Below are 27,782 nucleotides of genomic sequence, written 5' to 3' on the forward strand. Positions count from 1 at the left end.
CCTGGTCACACAATTAAAACATATATGCTGGCCAAAGGTACATCACTCCCCCACCCCTCCTTCCAGAGAGAGAAAGGCCCTTTCTGACCTGGAAGCCTATTAAAGCATTCCACTGGGGAATACTCTGACCCTTCTGAAGGCACACTGTGAGAACTTTGTTCTTTAGAATGTAGTCACACAAAGGGTTTTGTGCAAATACCGAGCTATTATTCTATAAATGCAAAGAAGCATTAGGGATGGGATGTGAACAAAAGCTGGACAGAGGGTGCACGCCCAGATGCTGTCTTGGCCAGGTTGCAATTTGAATGATCTAATGTTTTCTGGCTCCTTCTTGCTTTGCTTTTCCAATTTGGTTTGAATATTTGCATTACTGTATTATTTTCCCTGTACAATTGCTGTTGTCTGTACACAATTAGGTCATCTTCATAGCTGGGTGAGGAGACGCTGAGATGAACTACAGACGTGAGATGAACTATATAGCTGGTAGCTGGTTCCCCGCTGGGATGTGCATTCAGATCCCCATCCTTGTCGGTTCCAAAGACTCTACCTGCACCCAGGATCTGAAAGCTTTAATGTGGGTCATCCGACCAAGTGGAAAGAACCACAGCATCCCTTTGTAATGGGGGGTAAGCACATCCTGTTTCTATAATTTTCGGGTTGACTTGCTGATCTAATCACGCCATTCCTTGGGCCAAATCTAGCCCTGTATTGTAATATTCCAGACAAAAGAACAGACTATTTCCTGGTGGCCTGTGGCTTTTCTGGTATGTGGAGGGTTTGCTGAAGTTGACCCTGAGCAAAGGAGAAGGAAAGGGAAGTAACAGGGTGAAGAGGAGGGGCAAACTGCCCCTATAGGTGAAGCTAGAAATGCATATAGATGTTCAAGCCAGTGTAGAGGGTGAACGTTGACCTAGGACTTTGAAGAGAGATAGAAAGGCGACCCCAGAGGAATGGAGGCTGATTTTGCAGATGAAAGCCGATTTGGGCCATGTTCACAAAGTGCTCTGCAATTCCTCACCAGTATAAAATCTCACTGGTAGACATTCCACTAATTCAGCTTGCTCAGCTATCTGGAATTTGTGTTCCTTTGGGAAAGGCCAGTGCTACATTTTATGTTTGTGCACCCTTTAAAATAAGGTTGGGCTAAACAAAAGGAAAGGACAGGCTGTGATTAAAGCCACTGGGGAAGCCCCCTGCTCTTAAAGTGCTTCATAATCAGACTTGACCATACTTAGCTCACTGAGTGCCCCATTCTGGCAGGACCATCTCTCTGGCTCAGCCTTCTCATTGTTTCCTGCTTGCTTCCTCTCTCCACTCCCTAGATCTGAATCTATGACATTGACCTCGTTTCTCCTCTCTTCTTTCCTTTTTATCCAAATAACTCACACATCATTTATGTACTAGATATTTGATCACCTTCTGTGTCAGATATGTTCTAGATGCTGGATTTTATAACCAGCGATTGAGGACTCTGTGCTCTTACAGAGCTCAGTCTAAAGAGGAACACCGACGATAACGTGTGATGGGCAAGACCACTTCAAGCATTCAAGTGGCTGAACTGTGAGGCAGCTAAGACTCCAAGAGAGGGCATACCTTACATCTGGGCTCTCACAGATGGCTGATGACAGGATTAGAACTAGAGAGATCATTTGAAGCCTGGCCTTCTGCCAGTACCTCCTTCCTGAGGCTGCCTAGAGCCCCACAGTCAGAGTCTTTTCTGGTTCTTTCTCATCCAGTTGCACATAGTTCATACTTACTCTTCTCCCAGGAGTAAGCTACTCCCATCTCAGAAAAGCTCACATTTATCACCTAAGCCAGATATCTGCCCTAACTCCAAGAATTGACATGCTGATAAATTGAGCTGATAGATATAAAAATGCTTTGAGAACAGTATGGCAATTCAATTCTAAGTACTGAAGCTACTATCAAAGTAATACATTAGTTCAATTAATAAATCAGTAAAGGGATTAATCACTAATCAATACTAGGTTCTGTGGGAGTGACGCTATCTTCATGTATATAGTGTTGCCCTTTCCCTAAAGGAATTTATGGCAAGTTGATGGTACAAAGTTAAAGAGGAAACTAAGTAGGCATTTGCAGAGTGCTTACCATGTGGTTTTCCTTATAGTATCTCAAATAATCCTCACAGAAGTCTATGATACAGGCATTACTTTCTTCAGTGTATGGATGGAACGCCCTCCCCCAAATCCTGTCTGTTCAAGCACAATATAGCATAGGAGCTAAGAGCCCTGGATCAGCACTCAAACTGCTTGAATTCATATCCAGGCACTGCCAATTACTGGGGACATGACTCAAAATCTTTATGCTTCAGTTGTAAAATCGACATGCTAAGAATAGCACGTATTTGATGATTTCTTGTAAGGATAATGTGACCACACATTTAAGTACTTGCCACAGTGCCTGGTCCAGAGAAAGCCTGAGATAAAAGTTAGGTATTATTATTATTATCCAGCTCCAACACGTTTTTATCTGCAGACTTTCCAGAACCCCCATGAGAATTGGTCTCTCTTACCTCTATATCCTCATATCACTGTGGGCATGCCTCTCAGCATATTTTTATGTGTACCTGGTTATTAGTGTCTGGCACAGAAAAACCAATAAAAGTGTTGATGGTTGGATGAATGGATGTTTCTGTCTCCCAGAACTATATCACAGTTCATAGAAGGCAGAGTATTGTGTTTCTAGCTATAAGACAGAACATCTGGATATCGTAGATAAAATATAACAAATATACTTTTAGATGTACAAACTCTCATGCAAATTAGGGAGGTCCTCACAACACACCACACACACACACACACACACACACACACACACACACACACACACAACACTACTGGGATTCAAAGTGGTCAACTGCCACTGGATCTTTGCTGCTTTGGAAAGTCTATCTATCCAAGTGACTTTAAGGCTTGGTTTTGGGGGCTTTATGGGAGCCAGGAGACCAAAGTTAGTGTTCTCAAAAGAGGGAGTGTTGGAATAGAGAATTCTGCATACAAGTGAGACTCACAAAGGGACAGATATGAAATAAAAGGATAGATGAGAAAAAAGCCTGCCTATCTACAATGAAAAATGAGAAACTTCATCTGTCTTGGCCTGGACTCATAAGGTTGTATTTTATTTTTTTAAAACAATCCTTAAAATTTTTAAAATATTTTATTTATTCTTGACAGAGAGAGAGAGAGAGAGACAGAGCATGAGTGAGGGAGGGGCAGAGAGAGAGTGGGACACAGAATCCGAAGCAGGCTCCAGTCTTTGAGCTGTCAGCACAGAGCCCGACGCGGGGCTTGAACCCACAAGTAGTGAGATCATGACCTGAGCCGAAGTCGGACGCTCAACTGACTGAGCCACCCAGGTGCCCCGAACTTGTAAGATTTTAAAACACAGTCTTTCCTTCACACAAGTGGAGGATATGAATTTAGACTATCTCCATGGTCTGGGAGACTTCAGCTGTAAAATTAGTTTAAATTGTCCCCAGGTTTGTAGCATACCAGGGTAACTGGCACAAACAGATCTTCTGTGGAGGGATAGTTCCAAAGGTTTCACAGGAGTCTAACAGATAAAGTCCTACTGAACATGAGATTACAATTAAAATGAGAAACCACACTAAGAGGCAGGCTACCATGAGTGAAAGCCAGTAGAAATCACAATGAACAGAATTAGACATTATATAACAGTTATCATATACCAAATATAAATTGATTAAACTGTTTAAAGCAATAGAAAGGGGAAACGAAAGAAGAATAAACACAATCTAAAAAGGCCAGGGTCGGGGCGCCTGGGTGGCGCAGTCGGTTAAGCGTCCGACTTCAGCCAGGTCACGATCTCGCGGTCCGTGAGTTCGAGCCCCGCGTCGGGCTCTGGGCTGATGGCTCGGAGCCTGGAGCCTGTTTCCGATTCTGTGTCTCCCTCTCTCTCTGCCCCTCCCCCGTTCATGCTCTGTCTCTCTCTGTCCCAAAAATAAATAAACGTTGAAAAAAAAAATTAAAAAAAAAAATAAAAAGGCCAGGGGTGGGGCGACTGGGCGGCTCAGTTGGGTGTCTGACTTCGGCTCAGGTCATGATCTCACGGTTTGTGAGTTCGAGCCCCGCATCGGACTCTGTGCTGACAGCTCAGGGCCTAGAGCCTGCTTCGGATTCTGTATCTCCCTCTCTCTGCCCCTCCCCTGCTTGTGCTCTGTCTCTCTCTCCCTCAGAAAGAAAATAAACATTAAAAAAAATTTTCTTTAAAGACCAGGGGCGCCTGGATGACTCAGTCGGTTAAGTGTCTGACTCTTGATTTTGGCTCAGGTCATGCTCTCACGGTTCATGGGATTGAGCCTCATGTTGCGTTCTGCACTGACAGCACAGAGCCTGCTTGGGATTCTCTCTCTCCCCCTCTCTCTGCCCCTCCCCTGCCTGTGCTCTCTCTCTCAAAATAAATAAACATTAAAAAAATAAAAACAAAAAAGCCAGGCAGAATTGCGAAAAACACTAGCTACTTCTGAAAATAAAATGTAATTATTAAAATTAGAAACAGTAAATGAGTACAAGTAGAATAGACACCGATAGAGAGAGAATTAGAGAACTGGAAGATAAATCTAAAGACATTACTCAGGCTACAGCAAAAAAAGAGAAGGCAAAGAAATGGGAAATGAGATGTTAAAGAGGTCAGGAATAAAAAAAAATAGAATCTGAGAAAGGCAGTATTTAGAGAAAATAGCTAAAATATTTCCAGAATTAAAGAAAAGAAGTAGGCTTGTTTAATCATTGAATCTAAGGCATCTGGCAAGTGTCTGGTATCTAGTACATGCCCAATACATGTTTGTTAAGTTGAACAGACACATGTCAGTTTTTATTTAAAAAAATTCACCAGAGGGGCGCCTGGGTGGCGCAGTCGGTTAAGCGTCCGACTTCAGCCAGGTCACGATCTCGCGGTCCGTGAGTTCGAGCCCCGCGTCAGGCTCTGGGCTGATGGCTCGGAGCCTGGAGCCTGTTTCCGATTCTGTGTCTCCCTCTCTCTCTCTGCCCCTCCCCCGTTCATGCTCTGTCTCTCTCTGTCCCAAAAATAAATAAACGTTGAAAAAAAAAAAATTAAAAAAAAAAAATTCACCAGAGATACAGTTGTGAACAAAATAGACAAAATTCTTGTCTTTATTGACCTTGCATTCTGGATGAAGAAGACAAATAATAAATAAGTAAACAAATTAATACTTAAAATACTTTTTGATTATAAGAAGTGAGATGAAGGAAGTAAATATATCTATTTAATAAATATTTTGAGATTGGATTTCATCGAAGAAGCGAGACCTCAATGATAAGTCAAGTGAAAGAACATATCCTGAACAAAGTATATAGCAAGTGCAAAGGCTCTGAGTGAGGAATAATGTGGCATTTTCAAGGAAGAGAAAGAAGCCAGTGTGTCGGGATCAGTGAGTAACATGGAGAATGGTATGAGATGTAATCTGAGAGGAGGGCAGGAGAATGGGATTTTTTTCCTTTTTTTCCCTGAGAGCAGCAGGAAGACACTGGAAGGTTTTAAGTGTAGGAGCAGTGTTGTCTGTCACCTTGGCTACTGTGTGGTGTGGGAATGGAGTATAGTGGGGGCAAGAATGGAAGCAAGGAGCCTACTTAGTGATTTCAGTTGTCCAGGCAAAAGATGACAGAAACTTGGACCAGGATGATGGCTGTGTGTATGGAGAAAAGTGGTTGGATTTAGCTATTTTTTGGAAGTAGAAACAGTGTATTTGAAGTGATGTTAAAGGTGAAGGAAAGAAAAGGAAGAATCAGGCAGGATTCCTATTTTTGGATTGAGCAACTAGGTGAAGAGTGGTGCCATTTTCCAAGATGGAGAAGAGTAGAAGAGTAACACTTGGGTGGGGGTGAGGTGGGAACACGAAGCAGGAGTTCTGTTTGGGGCATATTAAGCTTGAGATACCTATTACACCTCTAAGTAGACAGCTGTGTATGAGAATATGGAGTTCAGGAAAATGAGCCCCAAGCAAAGGACTGGTTGAATTTTGAGACATAGGTTTCCTTCAAGATCTTCCTATAACATAGGTTTGGACAGGGGTACACACTGGAGACTGACCACTTCCAGCTACAGACTCTGTGGGAATAGTCATTGTAGCTCCAGAGTTCAGGAGAATGTGCCTGCCCAGTGCCCAACCCAGAAGTAGAGCTTGGAGTGTTCCAGGCCCATCTAAACCAACTGCTTTTGGTAGGGGCTACAGTTTTAAGCCAGTATGCTTTCTGAAAGATGCCAAAAGACTGAGTACAGAAAAGGCTCGGTGACAAACCCAGGCAGCTCTTGTGAGAGGGAAGGGTGGAAAAGTCATCATATAATCTGGCTCCCACCCACTCCCACCCACTAGCTCAGAGCATTGTATCTAAGAGATCCAAGGGAGTAGAGTCAAGACTATGACGCATCAGGAGGTACAAAGAAAAAGGAGATCCCAGCATGAGGTAATGACTGAAAAATGCCATAGCCCATTACATAAGCGAAAGTGAAACCTCTGAGGAACAAATAAACAAAGGGTATCATATTGATATAAAAATACAAGAAGCTCACTCTGTGGTTGCTGACACACATCATTGTGGAAACAAAACCATGTCCAAAGTGACTATGGTTCAACTTGGAACCACATGACAGGAGCTTTAGGAAGTTCCAAAATAATCAAGAATAACTTGAACAAAGTAGCATTCTTCCCCAGGCTTACGGTTTTGGGGGAAGGGACAAGCATCCCTCTGGAAAGGAGGGACAAGAATTCAAGGGGTCAAAGTGACTCAAGGTTCCACTTGAAAGAAGGAAACTACTGCAGCCTTGGAAGAGGACAGTAAGAGGAAGAGGAATGTCCATAAGCTGATGGACATTAGTCAGGATTCAGCTTTGAAGTTCACGAGACTATAGACTATACTTTTTTTCTCAGCCAACGTCCTCACTATGTATGTATATGTATATATCTATACTCACTGAGAAATTTGTCTTTTTTCATTGCTCAGGAAAACCAAGACTATTACTTTAATTCTGTACCGGATCATGTGCACTGGCCATTAGGATCACTTTGCATTGGCCACTAGGAAACTCGGAACCAAATCTGCACCCCACCCTTACTTATTAAGTACATAAATCATTAGGTAGCATGTAGCTTGTGTGGCAGCCTCACTCCTGGCTCAATCTTGGTTCTATATCCTTATTTTTCTTTCATTCCCCATTTTCTGATTAAAAAAAAAAATAGTGTATTTCACATACAATGTGTTTTGGAATAAAGTACAATACAAATAAATAAACTTTCTGCCCAAACAAGGCAGCATGAAAAGCAGGCACCTGGTGGTATTATGACATCTCAGTGAGCCAAAGAGGTTCTAATTACTGTCTGTTAGACACTCACGTCAGAATCATTAAGTTCATTAGATAGACAGGAATCTTGCTTCAGCCATAAACAAGATGACAAATTAAACGTTCACGAACAAAAGAAGGAGGTATTCAAGGCAAGAAGGGCAGCGCCAATAAAAACAATCAAACGCGCAATTCCAATTCCTGTAGGGGTTGATTTCCACCCAGCCCAGGGTAAGGCCAGGAGCTCCTCTGGCCTGCCTGGGTGGTTCTCTTACAGAAACTTGGCTGTATCCTGGGTATGGTTGGTCCCTCAGCTTCTACCTACTAGGATCGACCACACTCTTGTCTAGACAAGTGGGTCAAAATCTCTGGAAAGGTTACTTTGCTTGGTTTCTGATTATTTTTTTTTTTTACATTTTAGTAGCTTTTATTCATTTTTTGTTCTTTTAAATTGCCAAAGTTACCCACTTTAAGTTATAAAAGTAATGCAAAGGCAATGAACATTCAGGTAACACCAAAGATGTAAAATATAAAATCAAACTTCCTTTTCTCTCCCTCCTATTCCATTGCTTCTCTCCCCCAGTTCACCAAGCGTAACTGCCAGTAACTGTTCAGTATGGACACTTTTGGATCTTTTCTATGCACGTTCAGACATATTTACATATATATATATACATACACTCATAAAGTCTATGTATAGCTTTATGTTTTTTAAAAGCATTTTTAAATTCACATTATTCTGTAACTTGTTTTTTGCAATCACTAAAATATTTGGGTTCTACTTCTATTACCTACCTACCTACCACATTCTTTGTATAATGGCTTCTGAATGAATCATGAAATCCTAGTAAAAATATACCATCATATATTCAGCCAATTAAGGAACATTTAGGTTGTTTCTAATATTTTGATAGTACACATTAATGTCATAGTAAACATTCTTATACTTGTATACTTTTGCTTTTTTTTTTTTTCTAAGAGGAGAACTGCTGGGTCAAGGATATGTACGTGTTAAATTTTGATAGGCAATGCCAAATTATCTTCCAGAAAGATAGACCAATCTGTGCTTCCAGCAACTATGAAAGAGTGCCCTTTGTTCACATTCTCATCAACAATGGATATTGCCAGTTTTTTAAAATTTTGGCAGAACTGATTAACAAGAGCTTGATACTTATTTTGATTTGTGTTTGTCTGGTCAGTAGTGAGGCTGATCATCATTTTTAGTCTTTCCTTTTACTATGGCTATAATAAAAGACAAAGTTGAAGGTGTGGTTTTTGGTTTATTTTTTTTAGATAGAGATAACCAATCAAAACAGTGACATTTTGAGCTACTGATCCCTGTAAAGATCCACATATGAATGTTCCACGTTTCCATGTTAGGAAAGTCAGTCATAATTAAATTCCCAAGGTCAAATTGGACCAGATGTTTATTCTGGGATTCATGTAATGGCTTTGGCCAAAAGCATTACAAAATGTCAGAACTGTATTCTGATAATGTTCCCTTGTACCACCATTATTACACTGTTACATGTAACAGAAACAACTCTGTTCAAGTTATGGAAAAATAAATTTATTAGACTACTGGGAGCCCACCACTGAGCTAATTAATGGGCGACTGGGCCCCAGGAATATCATAGTGGTTTCGTAGCTAGCATGGTATGGCTGGGAGGTCACCTCCATACAGCCAACGTTTCAAATTTCTTGATCTCTGTGCTCAAGAGACTAATTCTAGGGAGAAAGGATCTTATTGGCTTGACTTGGGCCTCAAGGGAGGAAAGCCTCTTCACTATAGTCCCAACAGACTGAATCTAACAGGAAAGAGATCCTTCTTCAAAAGGAAACTGTAGTACTGTAAGGAAGTGAAATGGATGCTAGTCAAACAAAACTATCCCCTACACTAAACTTTACAATTGCCGTTTCTTCCCTTCACCTTGTAAATCTGCCCAGTCCCCACGGTCACTACAGATAATCTGACAGACAGTATGCTCCTCACATCCAAAAGGGGAGCCCTTGGAGCAGAATAAAGGAGACCATCCTATTCCTCATACTTTGTGCAATGCTTGTTCAAGAACTTTCCCTTTTTCCAGCCCTGGGATTAAAATATTTAAGTCTTAGAATAAGAACAATTATCCTGAGAGGTTTTAATATTGATCTTCTATCATTCTCCCTTTTCCCTGGGTTATCCTTAAATATATACAAATTCTGTTTACTCATTTATTCATCCAGCAATCACTATTTATAGAGAGCAACCTTTTGTTAGACATTGTTCTACGTGCTGAGGGAACAGTAATGAAATGGAAAGACACGGTCTCTGTCCTGGTAACCGATGAGGGAAAGAGTTAAGCAAGGTTGGAACGTGGACTCTGGGCTTTATCTGAAAAGCAACAGAAAGTTACTCAAAGGTTTTGGGCAGGCAAGAAACATCAGATTACATTTTAGACACACCGTTCTAAATGGTATGTAGAGAGAATGGGCTGCAAGTGGGCTGCAAGTGTTAAGACCAGAAGTCAAGACAACAGACAGAGGACCAAGGAAGCAGCTAGATAAGAAAAAGCAATAGCCTGGACTAGTTTGGTGGCCAAAGAGATAAAGAGATATGGACAGAATAAGTAAAGAGATATTTAGGAGGTAGAATGAACAGGATTAGGTGATTGAAGGGTTCTAAGAAAGGAAAGAGACAAAGATAACTCTTGTATTTCTGGTATGAGCAACTGGATGACTGATGATGACAATGGATAACCCAGGAGGAGGTGGCTGGAGGCAGGTGGAGAAAAGGACAAATTAGCTGTGGGTCACACTGAGTACATGTGTGATTCTCATGGCAAGTTAGCTGTCTGGTTTGCAGCTCAGTAGATTCAGAATATGGAGTTACTGGTGGGCATTAAGTCAAGGAGTTAGAAGACGCTGCCCAAGGAGAGGGGGTAAATTAAACAGAGAGGGTCACCAACATTGAACTCATAGTTTAAATAAAGAAACCCTGGAGTATGCTGATTCAATTGTAACTTCTGTGTCCTGTGGAGGACCACATCAATTCTTTTCGGTTGCAGTTTATTCTACTGTGTGACAACAGCCACCTCCTTCATTTGAGGAGATTAATAACTTAGGCAACACTCCTGGTAGCCCTGCCATTTGGCTCAGCTCAGTTCCAGCTTGTTTGGAGACAGAAGTGTTCCTCATCATACCACATCCTCACACAGATTGTCCAGGTAAGTAGCCCACCTTTGGTTCAAGGGCTTACAGATTTCCAGGGCCAACGGACCCAAGGCTATACAGGCTATGGGTTGGTGGTGGTGGGATGGTGGGGCCCACCCTTGAGGACAGCCCAGCCCTGACTAGGCCCCGCCCTGCTACTCTTTTCTTTGGTCCTCACGGCAGATTTGAGGATTGAATTCCTTCCACACAGTGTGGTCCCAGTTACCCCTCTCCTGCGTCCCTTCCTCACTCCAGTGAGGGCTGGGCTATCCAGTCACTGGATATGGAAAAACTGTGCATTCCACCAGATCCTTTGTGTTTGTGTTTCTGTTTCCGTCTGAAGTACCAGCAAGACAAGAAGAGAAAAATACACAGGAGCACATTAGGCGGAGCTGGGATTCTGCTACACATTCAGATGACAGGTCACCTATAGACAGATGATTCAGGGATCAACCTGGAGTTCTTAATACAACCAAGAAGAGACTCAGAAAGCTGGGAATATGGGCAAAAGATCATCTTGAAAACCACACACAGTTGTGGTAAATAAATGCACAATTTAAAAAATGCATTTACAAAAATATAGGGGTCTCCAGTCTAGCCCTCGTTAATCCAAGGAATTGCTTGAACCTTGTTGGCCTAACCTATGATCCCAGCTCTGACCGATGTTGCCCATGAAGGCCTCAGTGAATTCCTCTTGGAGCCTCCAGACTTCCTTGGCTGGTAACTTGTTCCTCTTGGGACGGTTTCGCCTGAGTTGAGCAGCCTGGCCCCCAGCTGTGTGCCGGCCCTCTCTCCGGTAAGAGGAAACGCTTTCAGTTGAGTCCATTAACACAAACATTCAAAAGCAAACATTCAAAAGCCACAGATCATGTTCACATAAATAAAATAGGATTGAGGAAAGCTTCACCCCAAGAAACCAAAGGGGTGTTTAAAAAACTGCCCTTGCCTTCCAAGTAGGCAGGCAGCAAAGCCACAGCAATTCCAAAGGCTTGTGTGCTTGGTAGAGCTGGGTGGCTGAGGCCACAGACCTTTGAAGAGGAAATGCCATCCCTGGGACAGGCAGGCAGCCAGCCCCTGAGTCCTGAAAGTACCAGAGAAAAGCAGAAAGCAGTGAAGGGGAAGGAGAGGCACAGTGAAGAGGTAAAAAAGGGGAGGGAACAGAGCGAATAAATGGGGAGATTCTTCCCACTAGGGTCCCCACGCCCAGACCAAAGAGCCACTACACAGAGCAATTCACTGTGCCCCAGAGACGAAGCCGGGGCACGGACAGTCCTGAGCGGCGGGCACAACCCAGGGTGACTAAGGCTTTGAGGAGGGGAGTGTGTCGTCGCTGAGGGGTGGAGAGGGGTGGTGGTGTCTGGGCTGAGAGATGCCTTTGCTTTGAAAGCTTCAGAGGAAATTAACTTTACAAGGTACCTCCCTGTCTCCCAGAGTTATTAAAAGGAGGGAGCAAAGAAGAAATGGAAAAATGGTAATACCTCAGGAAGGGCTATGTGATCCTAACAGAAGGAAATGAGAGGAAGATTAAGTGACGAACGTGCAACCTCCCCTTTGGGGAGGAAGAGCTCTGAATGTGACCTTGTGCAAATGGAAAAGAAACACAACAATGTGGCAAAGGGAAAACCGTGCATGCGCGTGAACACACACACACACACACACACACACACCAGCTTTGAATATCGAGAGATAAATGACTAATTAAATACTGTAAAACCTCCAAGTAAAAAACTGTTAGTACCGTTGTCTCAAGAAGGCAGCACTGAATGCTACAGGAATGGCAGCGAGTTGGGGAGTTGGCGTAAATCAGGGGGTCACGAGAAGGTATAAATCTGGGAGCCTTTGCCAGTCTTAACAGTGGGGCCAATAGATGGAAAGCAGGCGCTGACTGCTCTTTTGTTGTTGCTGAAGGAAAATAACCCACTACATCTAAAAACTCTTAAAAAAAAAAAAACAAGGAAGCCAACTGAAGCCATCTATTTCACAGGGTAGGAAGCCAGGTGTTTTCCTGCATGTTAAAAAACTGGGATTTAAATTTTTAAAACCCTCCTGCCTGACAATAATCCTCAGATCAGATGAGGCCACCCTCGCCCAACTCTGGTAAGCCCCATCAGTGTTTGAAAGCACAATCCTTAGACGCTTGTGCCTGCCCAGACACATGCACCCAGCAACTTCTTTACATTCAAAACTGCATTCAGGTAGGATGGCAAATCGCAGGTTGAAAAAAACAAACAAACAAAAAAAAACCCCACATTAGGGGAGACACAACCCATCCACTGTTCCTATTCTGTCTCTGTATTCCTAAGTCCTTTAGTCCCTCAAAGGCCCTTAGAATGGCAACTCTAGAAGGACTTTGATACTTCTGGAGAGGACACTCAGAGTGGCCTCCTAATGCAGGAGACACTCCTGTGCCTTCCAGATAGCACTATGTTTAGCCCGCCGTGAAGCAAACAGCTCCAGCTGGTTTCTGCTGGCTCCTTCATCAAAGCTGCTCCCCAAACCTCTCAACGCTCCCAAAACAGGAAGCCCTAAGAAGGTTAGGAATTTTCTTTACCAAACTAATAGAGTATCCTGATTGAAGTACCTCAGGACAGAAACTGACCAAACCAAAGCATTCGTGGTCATGATGGACAGCTCCTTTCTTCATGGAGAAAATAATTTTTATTTTCAATTTCTTCTAATTATTTTGTGTGTATCAACAGATTTAGAAACAACCATAGCCACAGTACTGAATGTTTATCATGTGCCAGCTGCTATATATGTGTTATTTTGTATAGTTCTGATAAGCCTGAGATGGGTACCATATTGTTTCCTTGTTAATTGAGGCTCAAAGAGGCTGTATAGCTTGTGAGAGGATATACAACTAGTACACAGAGTCAGGGTTTGAAATGAGTTCTTTTGAAATCCCAAACCAGTTCCTTTAATCAGTATACTAGATTGGCTCCTAGGGCCAAAACTAGGTTTATTTCTGCAGCAGGGAAATAAAGGAAACAAGGAAACAAGGAAAAAACTCCATGTTGAGACCTTTGACTAGTGTAACTCAATGTCCTGCTTCTGATATTGACCAGCAGGGACATTAGGTAGACAAGGCTGGGCCACTATATTTAAAAAGCTGAGTAATCTAAATAATCTTTGTTATTCATTCATTTATGGTAAATCCATTAATGTTTACAGTCTACATCAATCTCTTGGATATTAGATTCTATAAGTTCATAATTTTATTCATTTGCTACATTTTTATGTATCCTGAAACTACTTTTGGTAAGTGTCAAGGGAAGCCCTCATGTTCTAGTATTCTGTTTTTTAATAAATTGCTGATAGAATCAAGATAAAAACATCAATAGACTGGAATGAAAAGGTATAAGAATAAATTATAGGTCGTGAACTAATAAGTAAGGTTCAGTTAGTCAGCCTGTTGACTACAGAATGATGGTTAAAAAAAAAAAAAAGATGGATGCTGTCACTCAATGGTCAACCATGGGATGTGGTAATCTCAGGCTGCCTTAATAGAAACACAAGGTCCAGGACAAAGGTGGGATAACTCTGATGTAGTCTACACTGCATACATAGTAAGTCATGTTCTAGACACATAGGTTTAATAACAACAAAGACATTTGAGTGTTAAATCAAAACAAAAATGATGAGAAAATAATTGAGTGATTCAAAACCACATTCCATGAAGTGTGTGTATAGTGTGTGTGTGTGTGTGTGTGTGTGTGTGTGTGTGTTGAGGGAGAAGTGGAGTGGGGGCAGAGTAACTGACTTGAACATTTGAACATAAGGAGTGGATTCAGGGGAAAGAACTGGAACCAAATGGAAAGAAATTTCAAGGGGCTGATCGTGGCTCAGTATAAGGGAGAATTTTCTCTCAGAACTGCCAAAATGGAATGTGCTGCCTCCAATGGTGATAAGCTTCCCATCCATGGGGGTATTCAAATAGAGGCTGAATGACCACTTGTGAGAGATGGTGTGGAGGGAATTCAGACATCGGAGGTGGGCAAGGGTGGGGAAGCGACTCCATGATCTCCAGGATCCCTCCCAATTATAAGATTCCACACTTAATATCTCTTACCCTTCATTCACCATCTGGGCAATCCCTAAAAAAGCCATTAATCTCTCAAAGCTTCAATTTCCCCTTCAGTAAAAGCGTTACATAAAACCTGTGAAATCACAAGTTTGATGTGAAAATGCTATTTATATTTTACTAGGATTCACATTATCATTATATTTATGAAAATAAAAATATTCATGAGTCAACTAAAAGTCACCTTGCTTACCCCTAAGGCACCTTGGAAGGCCTTGGATTGATCTCTCTCTAATCCTTTTGGGTGTCAGATCCCCAGATTCTGTGGTTCTGCAGACTTCAGTCACACATTGGAGGTGACTACAGGGGAGAGTGGTTTGGAAAAGATGTCAAGCTGTTTCAAAAAGATGTCAAGCACATTTGAACTTCCTCACATTCTATCACTTGGGAAACTTTTGTTACTGTGGCAGTTACAAATGAGAGGAAAGTACCCCAGAAGGACTGCAGAAATGACAGGTAAATGTTAGTAGGATCATTCTTCAGTTCTGCTTCTAGCTTGATTTCTCAGGCTGGCTCCCCTTGTGGACCATGGGTACAGCCGTTCTAAAGCTCACATGCCATAAGTTAGCCCAGTGAGGAAGACAGATTGAGTTCTAGCGTTCCTAGTACAAATCCAGGGGCTCATCCTGAGATGGACTGACATGCCCATTCCTGAGCCAATTACTTTGGCTGAGAGGGTGGAATGGGGAGGAGTATCAATCCCAGCCAAACCATACAGCTGAGAGTGAGGAAAAGAAGCTCTTGAAGGAAATGTGGGGTATTGGGTAGAAGGACTAAGCAGTTTTGGACAGTCCAACCTCTGGCCACCTAACATCATCCCACAGCTTCCACACCTACAGGCCACATTCCCTTCCCGAAGGGAGATAATATAAAATCTCATCCAGTTACTAAAGCTAGATCCAAGTCCAATATTTATGTCAATGTACAAATCATGTTAAGTACCTCTTCATGGTTCAGTGATCTGTGGGTAAATAATAAGCCTAACCACACCCTATATATAATAGAAGAGAGAAAACAGAACTCCAATAAAAATTCCAAATTGCAAAGCAGAGAATGTAAAACATCCAGTGGCCATCAGTCCTCATAACATATTATAATCTTTTGGGACAGAAATGGCAAAGACTCCCTATATCTTGCAGTGAAGTGAAGGTCAGGGTTGCCTTAATTTCATTCTCCAAGAAGATCTCCCTTGTCCATTATTTCTGTAAAAGAACCTCTTTAGAGGACCACACAGCTTTAGCAGCCACTGCTGGCTGGTGTAACACTGGAGTGTGTGTGTGGTGGGGGATGGGGTTCTGAAGACTGATTTAGGGATTGGGCAATTGATTTTGTCATTGGGAATTTCTCTGATACAAATCTTCATGGGTTTAGTTGGCTCCCATCTGTGTGTTTTTGGTTGTGATGGTTAATTTTATGTGTCAACCTGACTGGGCCATGAGTGCCCAGATATTTGGGCAAACATTATTCTAGATGTTTCTGTGAGGGTATTTTTGGATGAGATTAACATTTAAATTAGAAGACTGAGTAAAGCAGATAGCTCTCCCAATGTGGGTGGGTCTCAGCCAAACGGATGAAGGCCAGAGTGGAACAAAAATCCTCTAAGATTTTCCCTTCCTTAACCACCTTTGAACTGGAACATTCCTTCAGACTTGAACAGAAACATCAGTTCTCCTGGGTTTCTAGCTTGCTGTCTCACCTTGCAGATCTGGAATTGCCAGACTCCATAATCACAAGAGCCAATTCCTTATAATAAATTTACTTCTCTCTCTCTATATCTATATCTATATCTATATATCTATATCTATATCTAGATCTATATCTAGATCTAGATCTATATCTAGATATACCCTTTTGGTTCTGTTTCTCTATAGAACACTGATTAATATACTGGTCAATTCCATGGGTTAGTAATAAAAGTAGAGATCTAGTTGATTAATAGCGTTTCATTTACAGCACAGGTGTGGGATGACTGTAATTATTGGTTTCTGCTTCCACACTGGCCTCTGTTTGGGGGCAATACAAAGCAATGATCTGGAGAGGGGAGGAACAGTTACGTTCCTTTGTTAGAAGGCAACACACCAGCTGCATCTTTTCAAAAGGCATAGCTATCCCTTTGGATAGGGTGGAAGGCTTTAACAAGAGGATTCTAGAAGAGGCTTGGGAGATCACATTTATTCCAGATCCTAATCTTTCTTTATCGCACTTTTCCTCCTTGTTTACTTAACTGTAGGAAGGAATCTGGCTTTTCCATTTAGTCAAGAATCCAAACTACTGAGCTCCATATACTTGGTCTGCCCATCACAAGCAGAAAGGATTTCTTATAGCAAAGAATTTCATTCTTTCTTGATTTTCAGAGGCATTTGTTTCAAAGTAAATCTCTTTCTTGTAAGATTTACAAAGCTTCAACCTAGAATCAGTGCATCCTACAGCCTGAACTTTTTGTTCAAGTCCCTTAATGCTACAGCCCAGGAAGACATATGGACTGAGGGTCCCAATAGACATTACACAACTATTACAGTCCCACAAAGAGTTGCCAATGGCCAACTACGAAAAGACTTCAATACCCTTCAATACCCAATGTCCTTCAATACCCATTTAATTCTCCTCCTTAGTAAAAAGATCCACAAATTTTAGTTAGTCACATCGCCACTCAGCGTAAATACTTTCTTCCATTTCCTTGTAACTAGGTGTGGCCACAGGGCCAAGTTCTACAAATAGGATGTCACAGAAGTGCTGTGTGCAACAGCTATAAAATACCTTTAAAGGGAAAGTTAAGATTATTTTTCTTTTATGGACCAATGTAGTCCTTACACTGTAGCCTAGGATAGAGGTTCTCCTGTCTTGATTCAGCCAATTCCATAATCAAGGGCCTATAACTTGCCACACTTCATTTCCTAGTTTCAAATTCTGATATAGTTGACAGAAAACCCAACTTACAAATACTTGAATAAGGAAACAGAAAAGGAATGTATTGGCTAATGCATCTGATCACTCCACAGGGATAGATGGCTTGGCTTCAGGCTGGCTCTCCTTACGGAAGCAGAACAGGCTAACCCACTTTTAGCCTTACATTTTTACAGCACGGGAGAGTCCATGCCCGGTCTGTTCTGTAGCTCCCTCAGATTGCACCAGCTTAGGCCACCTGCACAGTTGGAACCAAACATGCGATCGCACTCTGATCTCTTCAGGCTGATGAAAACCCACCCAGGAGCTAGGGCTGGGTTTAATCCCATCCAAACCAGATGGCTGAGAACAAAGGGGAGCTGGTAGTTTCCAAGAAGAACTCAAGGTATGGTTACCAGAAAGAAGTGGGGGGTGCATGTTGGGGAGCAAACAACAGATTTTCACTATACCTTTTAATATAATCCATACTTGTACCATCACTTGGCCTAAGCTTTCTAGATTCATTACTGCTCTTTGGAGGAAGACAAAATGGGACTACTGGAGATTACAGATGATAATGAAGTACTTTTGTGTGGGCTCAATTATAGAATTTCAAAGCAAGTACTTTTTGATGTGTGAAAGGAACTAAGAAAGAACTTGCTTGCCCTCTCACTCCTAAGGGGCACCTGAGTTTGGTAGGAAAAAGAGAATCTGATTGCTTAGGGGAAAAAAAAAAAACAAACCAAACCTCACAACTGCTCCTCTTTCCACTTAGGAAAGTGAGAAAAGAACATCTGGATCCTGTTCTCCCTTCGACTATCCATACACAGGTCAGCCACAAACAGTGGCTTCCTTCTTGCAGAGTCCCATTAATTAATTAGCTGGAAGACTGGATGCCCGCTCTCGCTTGGCTTTCCTCACCACCCCAAGTTTTCCATTTCCAATGCTTAGAAGTTTTGTTTGTGAGGGTCCAAATGTGGCAGGAACTATTTACAGGCTCCTAAGCTGCAGTAGCTGCAGAGGCCAAAGATGTTGGCTGAACAACTGACCAACCTTTCCAGGGAGAGATCTGAAGCAGAGAATGTGAAAAAACACCTTCCAATCTGTCAGGAACATGGAAAAAGTTGCTGTCTCTTCTGTGTTGGCGGGAACCCTGAAGCACAGCATCACAGCATCTGGTCAACCAACCACCGAAACTTCAAAACAGAGATTGGACTCTACTGTTTTTCTTTAGGAACACAGAGCAGCAGTCAGGAGCAGGACCACAGGGCTCTGGGAAAAATGAGAAGTTACTGGGCTTTGGAGACCATCTTCACCACAGATTCATACCATATGGGCTTAACCTAGAATCGACTGTTTGAGGGGCCAACAGAAATCATGATACCAAGAGGTGGTGTGACAGTCTCTTCTCACAGTAAAAATAACTTAGAGTGCTTAGCAGAAACCTGGGAGAAGGGACATTTTTCTGCAGTAAAAAGCAAAACCACCACTTGATAGTCCCTGCATTATCTACCTCCGGGAGGTAAGAAATTTCCCTTTTAAAAATCACATGGTTTAATGTACTTCCCTCTCCTTGGTTATATGGTTGAGAGCATGGAAAGTGCCTTTAGTTCTATGGAATTAAGAGTTAACACGAAAAAACAAAACAAAACAAAATAATTAAAATGCACATTTCCCTGTTTACAAGGCCTTTCATTTGCTGCTCTGGTCTGTTCACGGATTTCCTCCAACCATCCCATTTCCACTTCTGAAGCCAATTCCCAACAGGTCCCGAAATTATACTTCCTCTGTGGTTGTCCTGACTCCCAAAGTCTATCCTGTCCAGAGGCAAGCCTCAACAGCTCTCAGCTGGGAGTCACCAGCACGCCCAGCACATGCTCCCCCTGCAATCTGACATAAAGTCAATGTGATAATCATTGACAGTTGCCTTTGCGTCCTTACATCCTTTCCCCGTGGGACCCTTACCCAGGTAGTCCTGGGGAGCCACGTTCTCTGAGGTCTGCTGCAACTGCTTTGAGCAGCGCTCAAATGAGTAGTGTACAATTCACAATTCATAATGGACAGTAGAACAGACTTGATACCCAGACCCTGGAATCCACTGAAAGAAACCAGCATTAGCATGAACAGCTGGTTTGAAACAAACTGAAACGATTGAAGTTTTTATGCCCAAACCAGCAAAATATGTGAGTAACATGGATGAAATACCCAAGAGGAATTAAACACACGGGGAGAAACTTAGCCTGCTGTCCATCATTGAGGAGAAAAACCTCCAAGAAAAGCAGTTTCACAAATTGTAAAGAAACTGTCCTTTTCCAAAAAATGTTAAAAGTAGTCTGATCACCCAGACGGAGCCCATGGAGGCTATGTGGCCTAAAAGTTAAGAATGTGACCTCTGAAGCCCACCTGGCCCTGGTTTGAATCCTTGTTTACCTATTTCCTCTTCATGTGACTAATGTGTTTGGATCTGTTTCTTGCTCGTATCATACGAAAGGGGGAAGATGGTAACGCAACTAATTGACTCTAGAGCCCACACTTTAACATCTCTGAACTCTTCAGTCTTAAAATAGCTTTTGGCCAGGCCACAGTCACAATGCAGTTGTCACTGCCTGTGCAAATGTGGACTTGGTGGCTGTTTCTGGTGGCACAAATGGACAACTGCAGCCTTTCAATATTTTGGTTCATAAATCATTGTCCTGATTGTCGTGAAGCTTCAGGATGCCTTACCCAGTTAATTTCACTTACGTTTATCTTTTTATATGAGCATAGAATGATATAAAAATTTATCTCAATACCACATTACATCAATTCTACATTATTGTTTCATATTTCACCATCGCAAGTCAGGATGTGTCACACAGTTAATAAAGCTGTTTTTTGTTCTTGGTGGTATACAAAATAGTGTGTCGTACAAATTGATGGAGTCTTAGATTTGTTGAAATCAAATGCCTAAAAGAGCTCTTTATGTAAGTATAAACATTCTAAATTGAGTTCTTTAAAAAGCACTAGGTCATTAATTTAATTGGCAGCATTTTTTTTTCTTTCTTAAAGTTACATAAAATGTACATCTTACCATTAATGCATTTTAAATTCAAAGAAATACAGCAGTACCTATTTCAGGATTGTGAGGATTCAATGTTAACAGTTATGTTTACAATAGTGCCTTGCTCATGCTAAATTCTAGGTTTTTAGCTCTTAATATTTATCATCCTATCAGTCAGGGTTTTTGCTGTAGATTGAAAGAGATCAATCTATAAAAATTAAAAATTTTTATAAAATTTTCAAACTAGAGTGCTTTCCTATTCCTCCTACCTCATCTCAATGCCCAATCTTTTTTTTTTTTTTAATACGTATTTTTTAAAATGTTTACTTTGAGAGAGAGAGAGAGAGAGAGAGAGAAAGCACAAGCAGGACAGGGGGAGAGGCAGAGGCAGAGGCAGAGGGGGAGGGGAGGAGGAGGGGGAGGGGGAGGGAGAATCCCAAGCAGGCTCCACACCCAAGCAGGCTCCACACTGTCTGCACAGAGCCCGATTGGGGCTCGAACTCACAAACTATGAGATCATGACCTGAGCTGAAATGAAGAGTCCCAAGCTTAACTAACTGAGCACCCAGGTGCCCCTCAATGCCCAGTCTTTATTGAGGGCTTACTTCATGACTGAAACTGTGCTTATGTTCTCACGCAATAATCAACCACAGGCTTGGCCTTTAAGACTAGAAGAATTTCAGCAATAATTAAATAGAAAGATAATCCCAGGTGCAGAGAGGAATCAAGTGAAGGAAAATATCCAAGCTCTATCATTTCTCATTTAACAATTTGACCTAAGAATAAGCTTTAACCTCTGAGTCTTGGGTTTTCCATCTGTAAAATGGATTTACAGTAAATCCCATCAGGAATGCTATCAACATGACCACTTCCATTCTCCACCTAGCCCCTGTTCAAAAGTGGCCATGTGGGCTCAAATTCTTAACTCTTGGTGAAGAATAGGAGAGGGAAGGTGAAGCTGGGGAAGAAATTCAGGCTGTTTCAGAAGTGGGGAAGCAGAGGGCAGGTTAATCTCACATAAGGACGATGAAACAGGCACTGACTACCTAGATTTTTGGACTCATTCTGTTATCTTAGAAGGACAAGTCAGATACAGGACTGACTCAGAACTGTCTGTCTCATTGACATTTTAGCCTGAGTGGACATCTGCCACCACATGGTGTCAAACTACAGAATGGACTTGGGACTCCAAAGTTAGACAGTAGTGGGCGCCTGGGTGGCTCAGTCGGTTGAGTGTCCGACTTCAGCTCAGGTCATCATCTCACAGTTCATGAGTTGGAGCCCCGCATCGGGCTCTGTGCTGACAGTTCAGAGCCTGGAGCCTGCTTCCGATTCTGTGTCTCCCGCTCTCTCTGCCCCTAACCCACTCGCATTCTGTCTTTGTCTCTCTCAAAAATAAATAAACATTAAAAAAAAAAAAAAGTTAGACAGTAGGAATTCCTGGACAGCTAGGTATACTAGCTCACCTGTCATTTCTTTCAGCCTGCAATAACGCAAACCCACGTCCTGTTACGGAATTTTTTGTGCCCCCATTTAGAGCAGGGCTTTACTGTCACATCTACTTCACTGGACTGTTGGGAGAAATCTTAAATGCTGATCCAAGCACTTTAAGTGCTTGGAATAATGCTTGGTATTTTGTAAGCTATTGATACATGTTAGCTATTACTCTTATTATTAATAGGATATTAAAAACATTTAATAACTGGGGCATTGGGTGGCTCAGGTCATGATCTCATGGTTTGTGAGTCCAAGCCCCGTGTCAGGCTCTGCGCTGACAGTGTGGAGCCACCTTCAGATTTTCTCTTGTCTGCTCCTCCCCCATTCATGCTCTTTCTCTCAAAAAACAAAACAAAACAAACAAACAAAAAAACCAGCCCCCCCAAAACAAACAAACAAAAAAACCCACTCCAAACATTTAATAACCAGTATGGCATTAGCATCAGCCAATAAAGAGACACATACAGTGTGATCATAACTAGGACTTCCACATGCGGGGATCACAGCTATGACTGCTTAAGCTAGATCTCAAAGAATAGGTAGAATACATTCTTGTAGAGACAATGAGCAAAAAGGCAGGTACATCGGGGTGGGGAAAAACCTGGAATGTCCATACAGATATCTTCTATGTTGTTTTGTGTGACCGAGGCAAAGGGCGAAAAAGAAAGGGGAGAAAGGATGGAAAAAAGGAAGGAAGGAAGGAAGAGAGAGAGAGACAGAGAAGGCTATAAAATCAGGAGGTTGGGGCCAAGTCATAAAGGGTAAGGATTCTGGTACTTGATTCAGCAAGAAAAGAAAACTGGCAAGAGATTTGTGTGCAAAGACCAAAGGATACATTTGGTTATGAAGTTCAAAATGAGTGCAGTCCACCACACTCCAATACGGGAAATGTTTACATTATAGTTCATTTAAAGAACATATGCACACATACTTTAGATAGCTTTCACTGACCAAAGTTGAAAGAAAATACTTTGTAGTGAAGTAAGATCCCCAAAAGTTTATTTTAGGGCCTATTTTTAATTTTTTTTTAATGTTTATTCATTTTTGAGAGACAGAACACGAGTGGGGGAGTGGCAGAGAGGGAGACACAGAAACCAAAACAGACTCCAGGCTCCGAACTGTCAGCACAGAGTCCAACACAAGGCTTGAACCCATGAACCATGAGTTCATGACCTGAGCCAAGTCGGATGCTTAACTAACTGAGCCACCCAGGTGCCCTAAGGGCCTATTTTTTTTTTAAGTAGTATTCATTTTTTGAAGTATTTTCCTCCCGTTCAACTCTAATTTCAATATCAAAATTTCTCAAATGTTGACAACACTGGAAGTTGCCAAATCTGTGATGGCAACGGACTGGTGCTATGTGCATGTGATCAAACCAGCAGCAACATAACGTCAAACACAAACGGAAAGTATTTTTTCAACGCCTAACATGGCAACTGAAAGCAGCAATGGCACCAAGCAGGAATTAAAATCTCTAGTTAAAGCCAATGAGGGTTTGCAGGTTAGTTTTGAATTTTACTCATGTTATTTCAAATCAGAAACCTCTTGCTATTTAACTCAAATAGGGTACAATGGACCTCTGCTAGTTTTGGATTCTCAGGAACTGTCTTTCCTCTCCTGCTCCCTTTCTCCTTTTTCTAATAATTTCCCCTTCCTTTGGGGTAATTCCTCTCCTCATCAGCTAAGGGATGGAATGTAACCCAATGTGGGCAAAATCAAAGTTCTTTCCCAAATTTTACATAACTCACTGCCGTGCTTTGGTTATGATGATGTAAGCCAAAACTGCCCATGGGTGCTGTCTACCATTCTCTCCTCCCTCCCCAAAGAGAAAGTCTGCCTGAAAGAGAAAACCAACCCAGGAAAAAACAAATCAGAGCTAAGTATGGGAGATGGAAGGATGGCTTCTTAGGGTGTTTAGACCAAGTCATGCCTGGACTTCTGTGTATATGAGCCAATAAGTTGCCGTTCATGCTTACACTAGCTTGTGTTTCTGTTACTTGCCACTGAAAGACGACTGGTTAAAAAATCAAAGTGTACAAGATCCACTTGAAAATAAATTTTAATATAGTAGTGTATGATTAAATAAAAGCAGACTGGGTATCTTTACTTAAAATTTAATGACTAATATGAAATCAGGTAGAACACACTGTATACGTCAACCAAATTAAACCAAATGTATAAAGGAAATTGTTGGCATTAGTTATGCCTTTAACATCTTATTATACACCGTGAAACCTGAATAGCACTACTTGCTACAGGGAAACAAATTGGCTCAACTACACTTTGGAATCTTTAATATCTATTATAGTAACTTTCTTTAATTCCTATTTATAATATGAACAGGTGCAAGCTTTGCTTACTGTAATTTATGGCTATTAATCCCATATACAATAATTAGCAATTATGAAAGGCCTACCTTGCCTTTGAAATCATTGTTTAAAAAATAAAGAAGGCCAGGTGAAGCTTTTCTACTTTTAAAATGTGATTTGTGAACAAAATGCAGGATGTTGAACTTAACATGGGTCAGGGAGTTTGTTTATTCATCCGAATTTGTCAAGAATCCAAACGGAGAGGCCCTCTAAAAAAAGAAATTAAGTCTTAATACTATGAACTTCTAGGGCTCTCAGTGAATTATTCCAACTTCACCCCCTCTAAGCAGCTGCCGTGGTTATTCACTAACACATGTTTGTTGTAAATCCTGTGGGAATAAATATGTATATTAATCAAATGAATGGATACTTATATTTACGGGAACTACACTAAATTCTTTCCTAAGAAACAGTCTACAATTGAAAAATCTAATAGAATTCTAGACTATAGAAATGGCAAGCATGAATTACATCATGCAGATTTTTTCCCCCCTTTCAATTTCTTCCTGGGCAGGGGGGAAAAGTACACTGGACAGGGGATAAATCCTTCGGTTGTCCAGTTTCCAATTTAAATTCTAGAAGAGATGGAATTCAATACTTTTCTTGGAAATGAGACTATGTCATCACAGATTTCACTGTCAGGAAATTGCTCTCCATCCGGATATTCAGATCACACATTCCTGTTGTGTACTTTATCCTACTTTTCCCAGGAATAATTCTGTGATGCATTTGATTGAATTCATCCTATTTCTTCTTCTTCTTCTTTAATACTTTAAATGTTTATTTATTTTGAGAGAGAGAGGGGGGGGGGGAGAGAGAGAGAGAGAGAGAGTGTGTGTGTGTGTAAGAGAAGGGACAGAGAGAGAGGAGTAAGAGAATCCCAAGCAGGCTCCATGCTATCAGCGCAGAGCCCCACGTGAGGCTCAATCCCACGAACTGTCAGATCATGACCTGAGCCAAAACCAAGAGTCAGATGTTTAACTGACTGAGCCCCCCAGTTCATCCTATTTCTTGCCTCTTTAGAGAAAACAAATTTCACTTACAGATTAAATATGAGTCCTGTGAAATCCCATTTAGTTGTCTCCCCAGAAATAGTGTGAAAAACATAATTCTACACAAACCTTTCACTGCACAGGAAGATTCCTGAAGTTGATTGAGGAAGTATACCTATTTCTCAAATTTCAAGGCCTTATTTTCTAGGAATCATATTTCCACTATTACTGTTATGGCTAAAGGTCTTGTGGCGTTATGGTATTTGGATTCTCTTCTCCAGTTTTGATCCCAAGTTACACGTATTTGTGTTCTCCTATGCTCATCCTCTCATTATTCTATTTTTTCCACAAGCTTCTTTAATTAATGTCTCTGGCTTCCTTTTGGTCTAAAACTTATTCCAATTATAAACTACAAATGAATTCACCAATGTCCAATTTTATCATTGTTTTCTTAACCATTAAATACACAGATGCAACACAGATGTAATCATCTTTTACTCTTTTATAGCCATATTGCAATTTCATAACTGTATAAATTCCAATAAAACTAGGAAACTTTAATTTCAATATGTGAGATCATAATGTATACAGAGCTGCCATAAGGTATAAATTAAGCCATGTATATACATAAATGCACATATACATTCCAATAACACTTTGAAGAGTTCCAAGTGGTTTTTTTTTCTTTAGTTATTGCTAGATGTTTCAAAACAGCATAAAACTGCTCATCATAACACCCCTGTGTGGTAATGAGGAGAGTGAAATGGGAACAGGATGAAAGGCACAGAATTCATAATAAGACACAGCTCACTGTGCAAACAAGGACACCCAAATTCGTAAGCACCGATGGTTCAAACGATGAGGAGCCACTGATTTTCTGAACTGAATAGAAGAAATAGTAGTTAACAGTATTTTTTCATCCTGTACATGTGACACTCTACTGGATGCTAACCAAGTAAAAGATCCACTCAGTCATGTCAAGAGAATAAGTTACAAAGAATCCCAAAGACAAAAATGGGCAACTGACGGATCAGTTCTGTGGATACAGGATGTGTCACACGGCCTTTATGTTTAGTGAGGTTCCGTTAACAAGGATGCCAATTTTGCGGCAGACACAGGTGATCCTTGGGTCCGGTCTTGCATCAAACTAACAAACAAAAAAGTTTTCAGCCTACAGAATTAAGCATATTAAAACCCTGGGCCTAACTAAAATAAGCACTATGCTGATCAGGTGCAGAAAAAGAGTTCTTAGGAATAAGGGCCTTACAAGTCAATCTAAGAGGCTACATCTTTTTCAAAAAAAATGTTTAGATTTTTAGTTTAGTTTAGATTGTTTAATTACTTTCAGAGAAACAAAAAATTTCAACCACCCACTGATAATATCCCAGTCATCCAACAGCTAGTCAATGCACAGTCCTCTGCAATTGTCTGGGAATTTTCGCCTTCTTCCTCCAGAAGAAGTGCTCAATTTTCATTGCCAATGTTCTTGGTAGATTCACTTTTCACTGAAAAAAATAAGTAAACATATAGTCAAGTGTTTATACTGATTCTGTTTAGCTTGTACTGTTTTTCCTTCTTCTCTCCTTCCTTCTGATGCATACCAACAGCACTGCTCATGGGGACAGACAAACCATGTCATGTTCCAGGCAGCCGGGATATACAGTTCTGGCCACAATAAAGAGACGATGTCTGAGAGTGGCAATTATATTTTGTGAGGCAACATGCTTCCTGACTCTGTGGAAGACTTGGGAATGGTCATTTCACAGTGTGGTTATGATCCCATATTGGTACCACTGAAAAGATCACTATTATCACATAGGCTGGCCAAGTGTGGTTGGAATAAATTTTTCCATAATTTTTTTTTAACTTAAAATTGAGGGTCAGTATATGCTGAGTGAATGCAGGCTGAGAGAAGACTAGCTAATCGCCTTCTCCTTCCTTTGATAGGAAACATAGCATACAGCAGAAATGGAGTTCCTTTAAAGGAGCTGTCCTTACTACAGCAAGACTATGATTCACTTACTAAGCTGAGATTCCTTACAGACAGAAACTAGATCTTTCCCCCTTACGTTTACCTCCCAGCGTAGCCTGTCTGCTGAATCAGTATGAATGCAGGTCACTCTTTTTGTTTTGCAATCTGCAAAATGGGAAACAGAATAACAGCTCTATTTCATGGCACAGTGAAGCTAAATGGAAATCCTATATTAAAACACTATGAAAGTTAAGGTTAAAATACTGATTATTTTGCTTCAGGTTTATAGCCATTTATTTCTATTAAAAAGATAAGGGAAATAAAGCTCAGAGGTAAAGTGAATGCTCAAGGGCCCGCAGCTTAATAGGAGGTGACGCTGGAATCATAAACCTAGATCTTGCCTCATATTCAATTGCCG

General features: G+C 41.3%; 1 protein-coding gene across 3 annotated transcripts in view; it reads right to left on the reverse strand.

The window, feature by feature from the left end:
- Positions 1 to 27,782, reverse strand: part of ZNHIT6 (zinc finger HIT-type containing 6) — a 105,064-nt gene that overhangs the window by 20,732 nt on the left and 56,550 nt on the right. Inside the window, exon 10 of one of the 3 annotated variants that reach the window (XM_030326090.2) lies at positions 25,374 to 26,897. The exons of the other annotated variants lie outside the window; for them this stretch is intronic. Within the exon in view, the coding sequence (XP_030181950.1) occupies positions 26,857 to 26,897 (41 nt within the window). The 3' untranslated portion in view covers positions 25,374 to 26,856. Of the gene's footprint in view, positions 1 to 25,373; positions 26,898 to 27,782 lie in introns of those variants that run through there. 3 annotated transcript variants of the gene reach the window in all.

The sequence above is a fragment of the Lynx canadensis genome, chromosome C1 (genome assembly GCF_007474595.2).
Source record: "Lynx canadensis isolate LIC74 chromosome C1, mLynCan4.pri.v2, whole genome shotgun sequence".
Lineage (NCBI taxonomy): Eukaryota > Metazoa > Chordata > Mammalia > Carnivora > Felidae > Lynx > Lynx canadensis.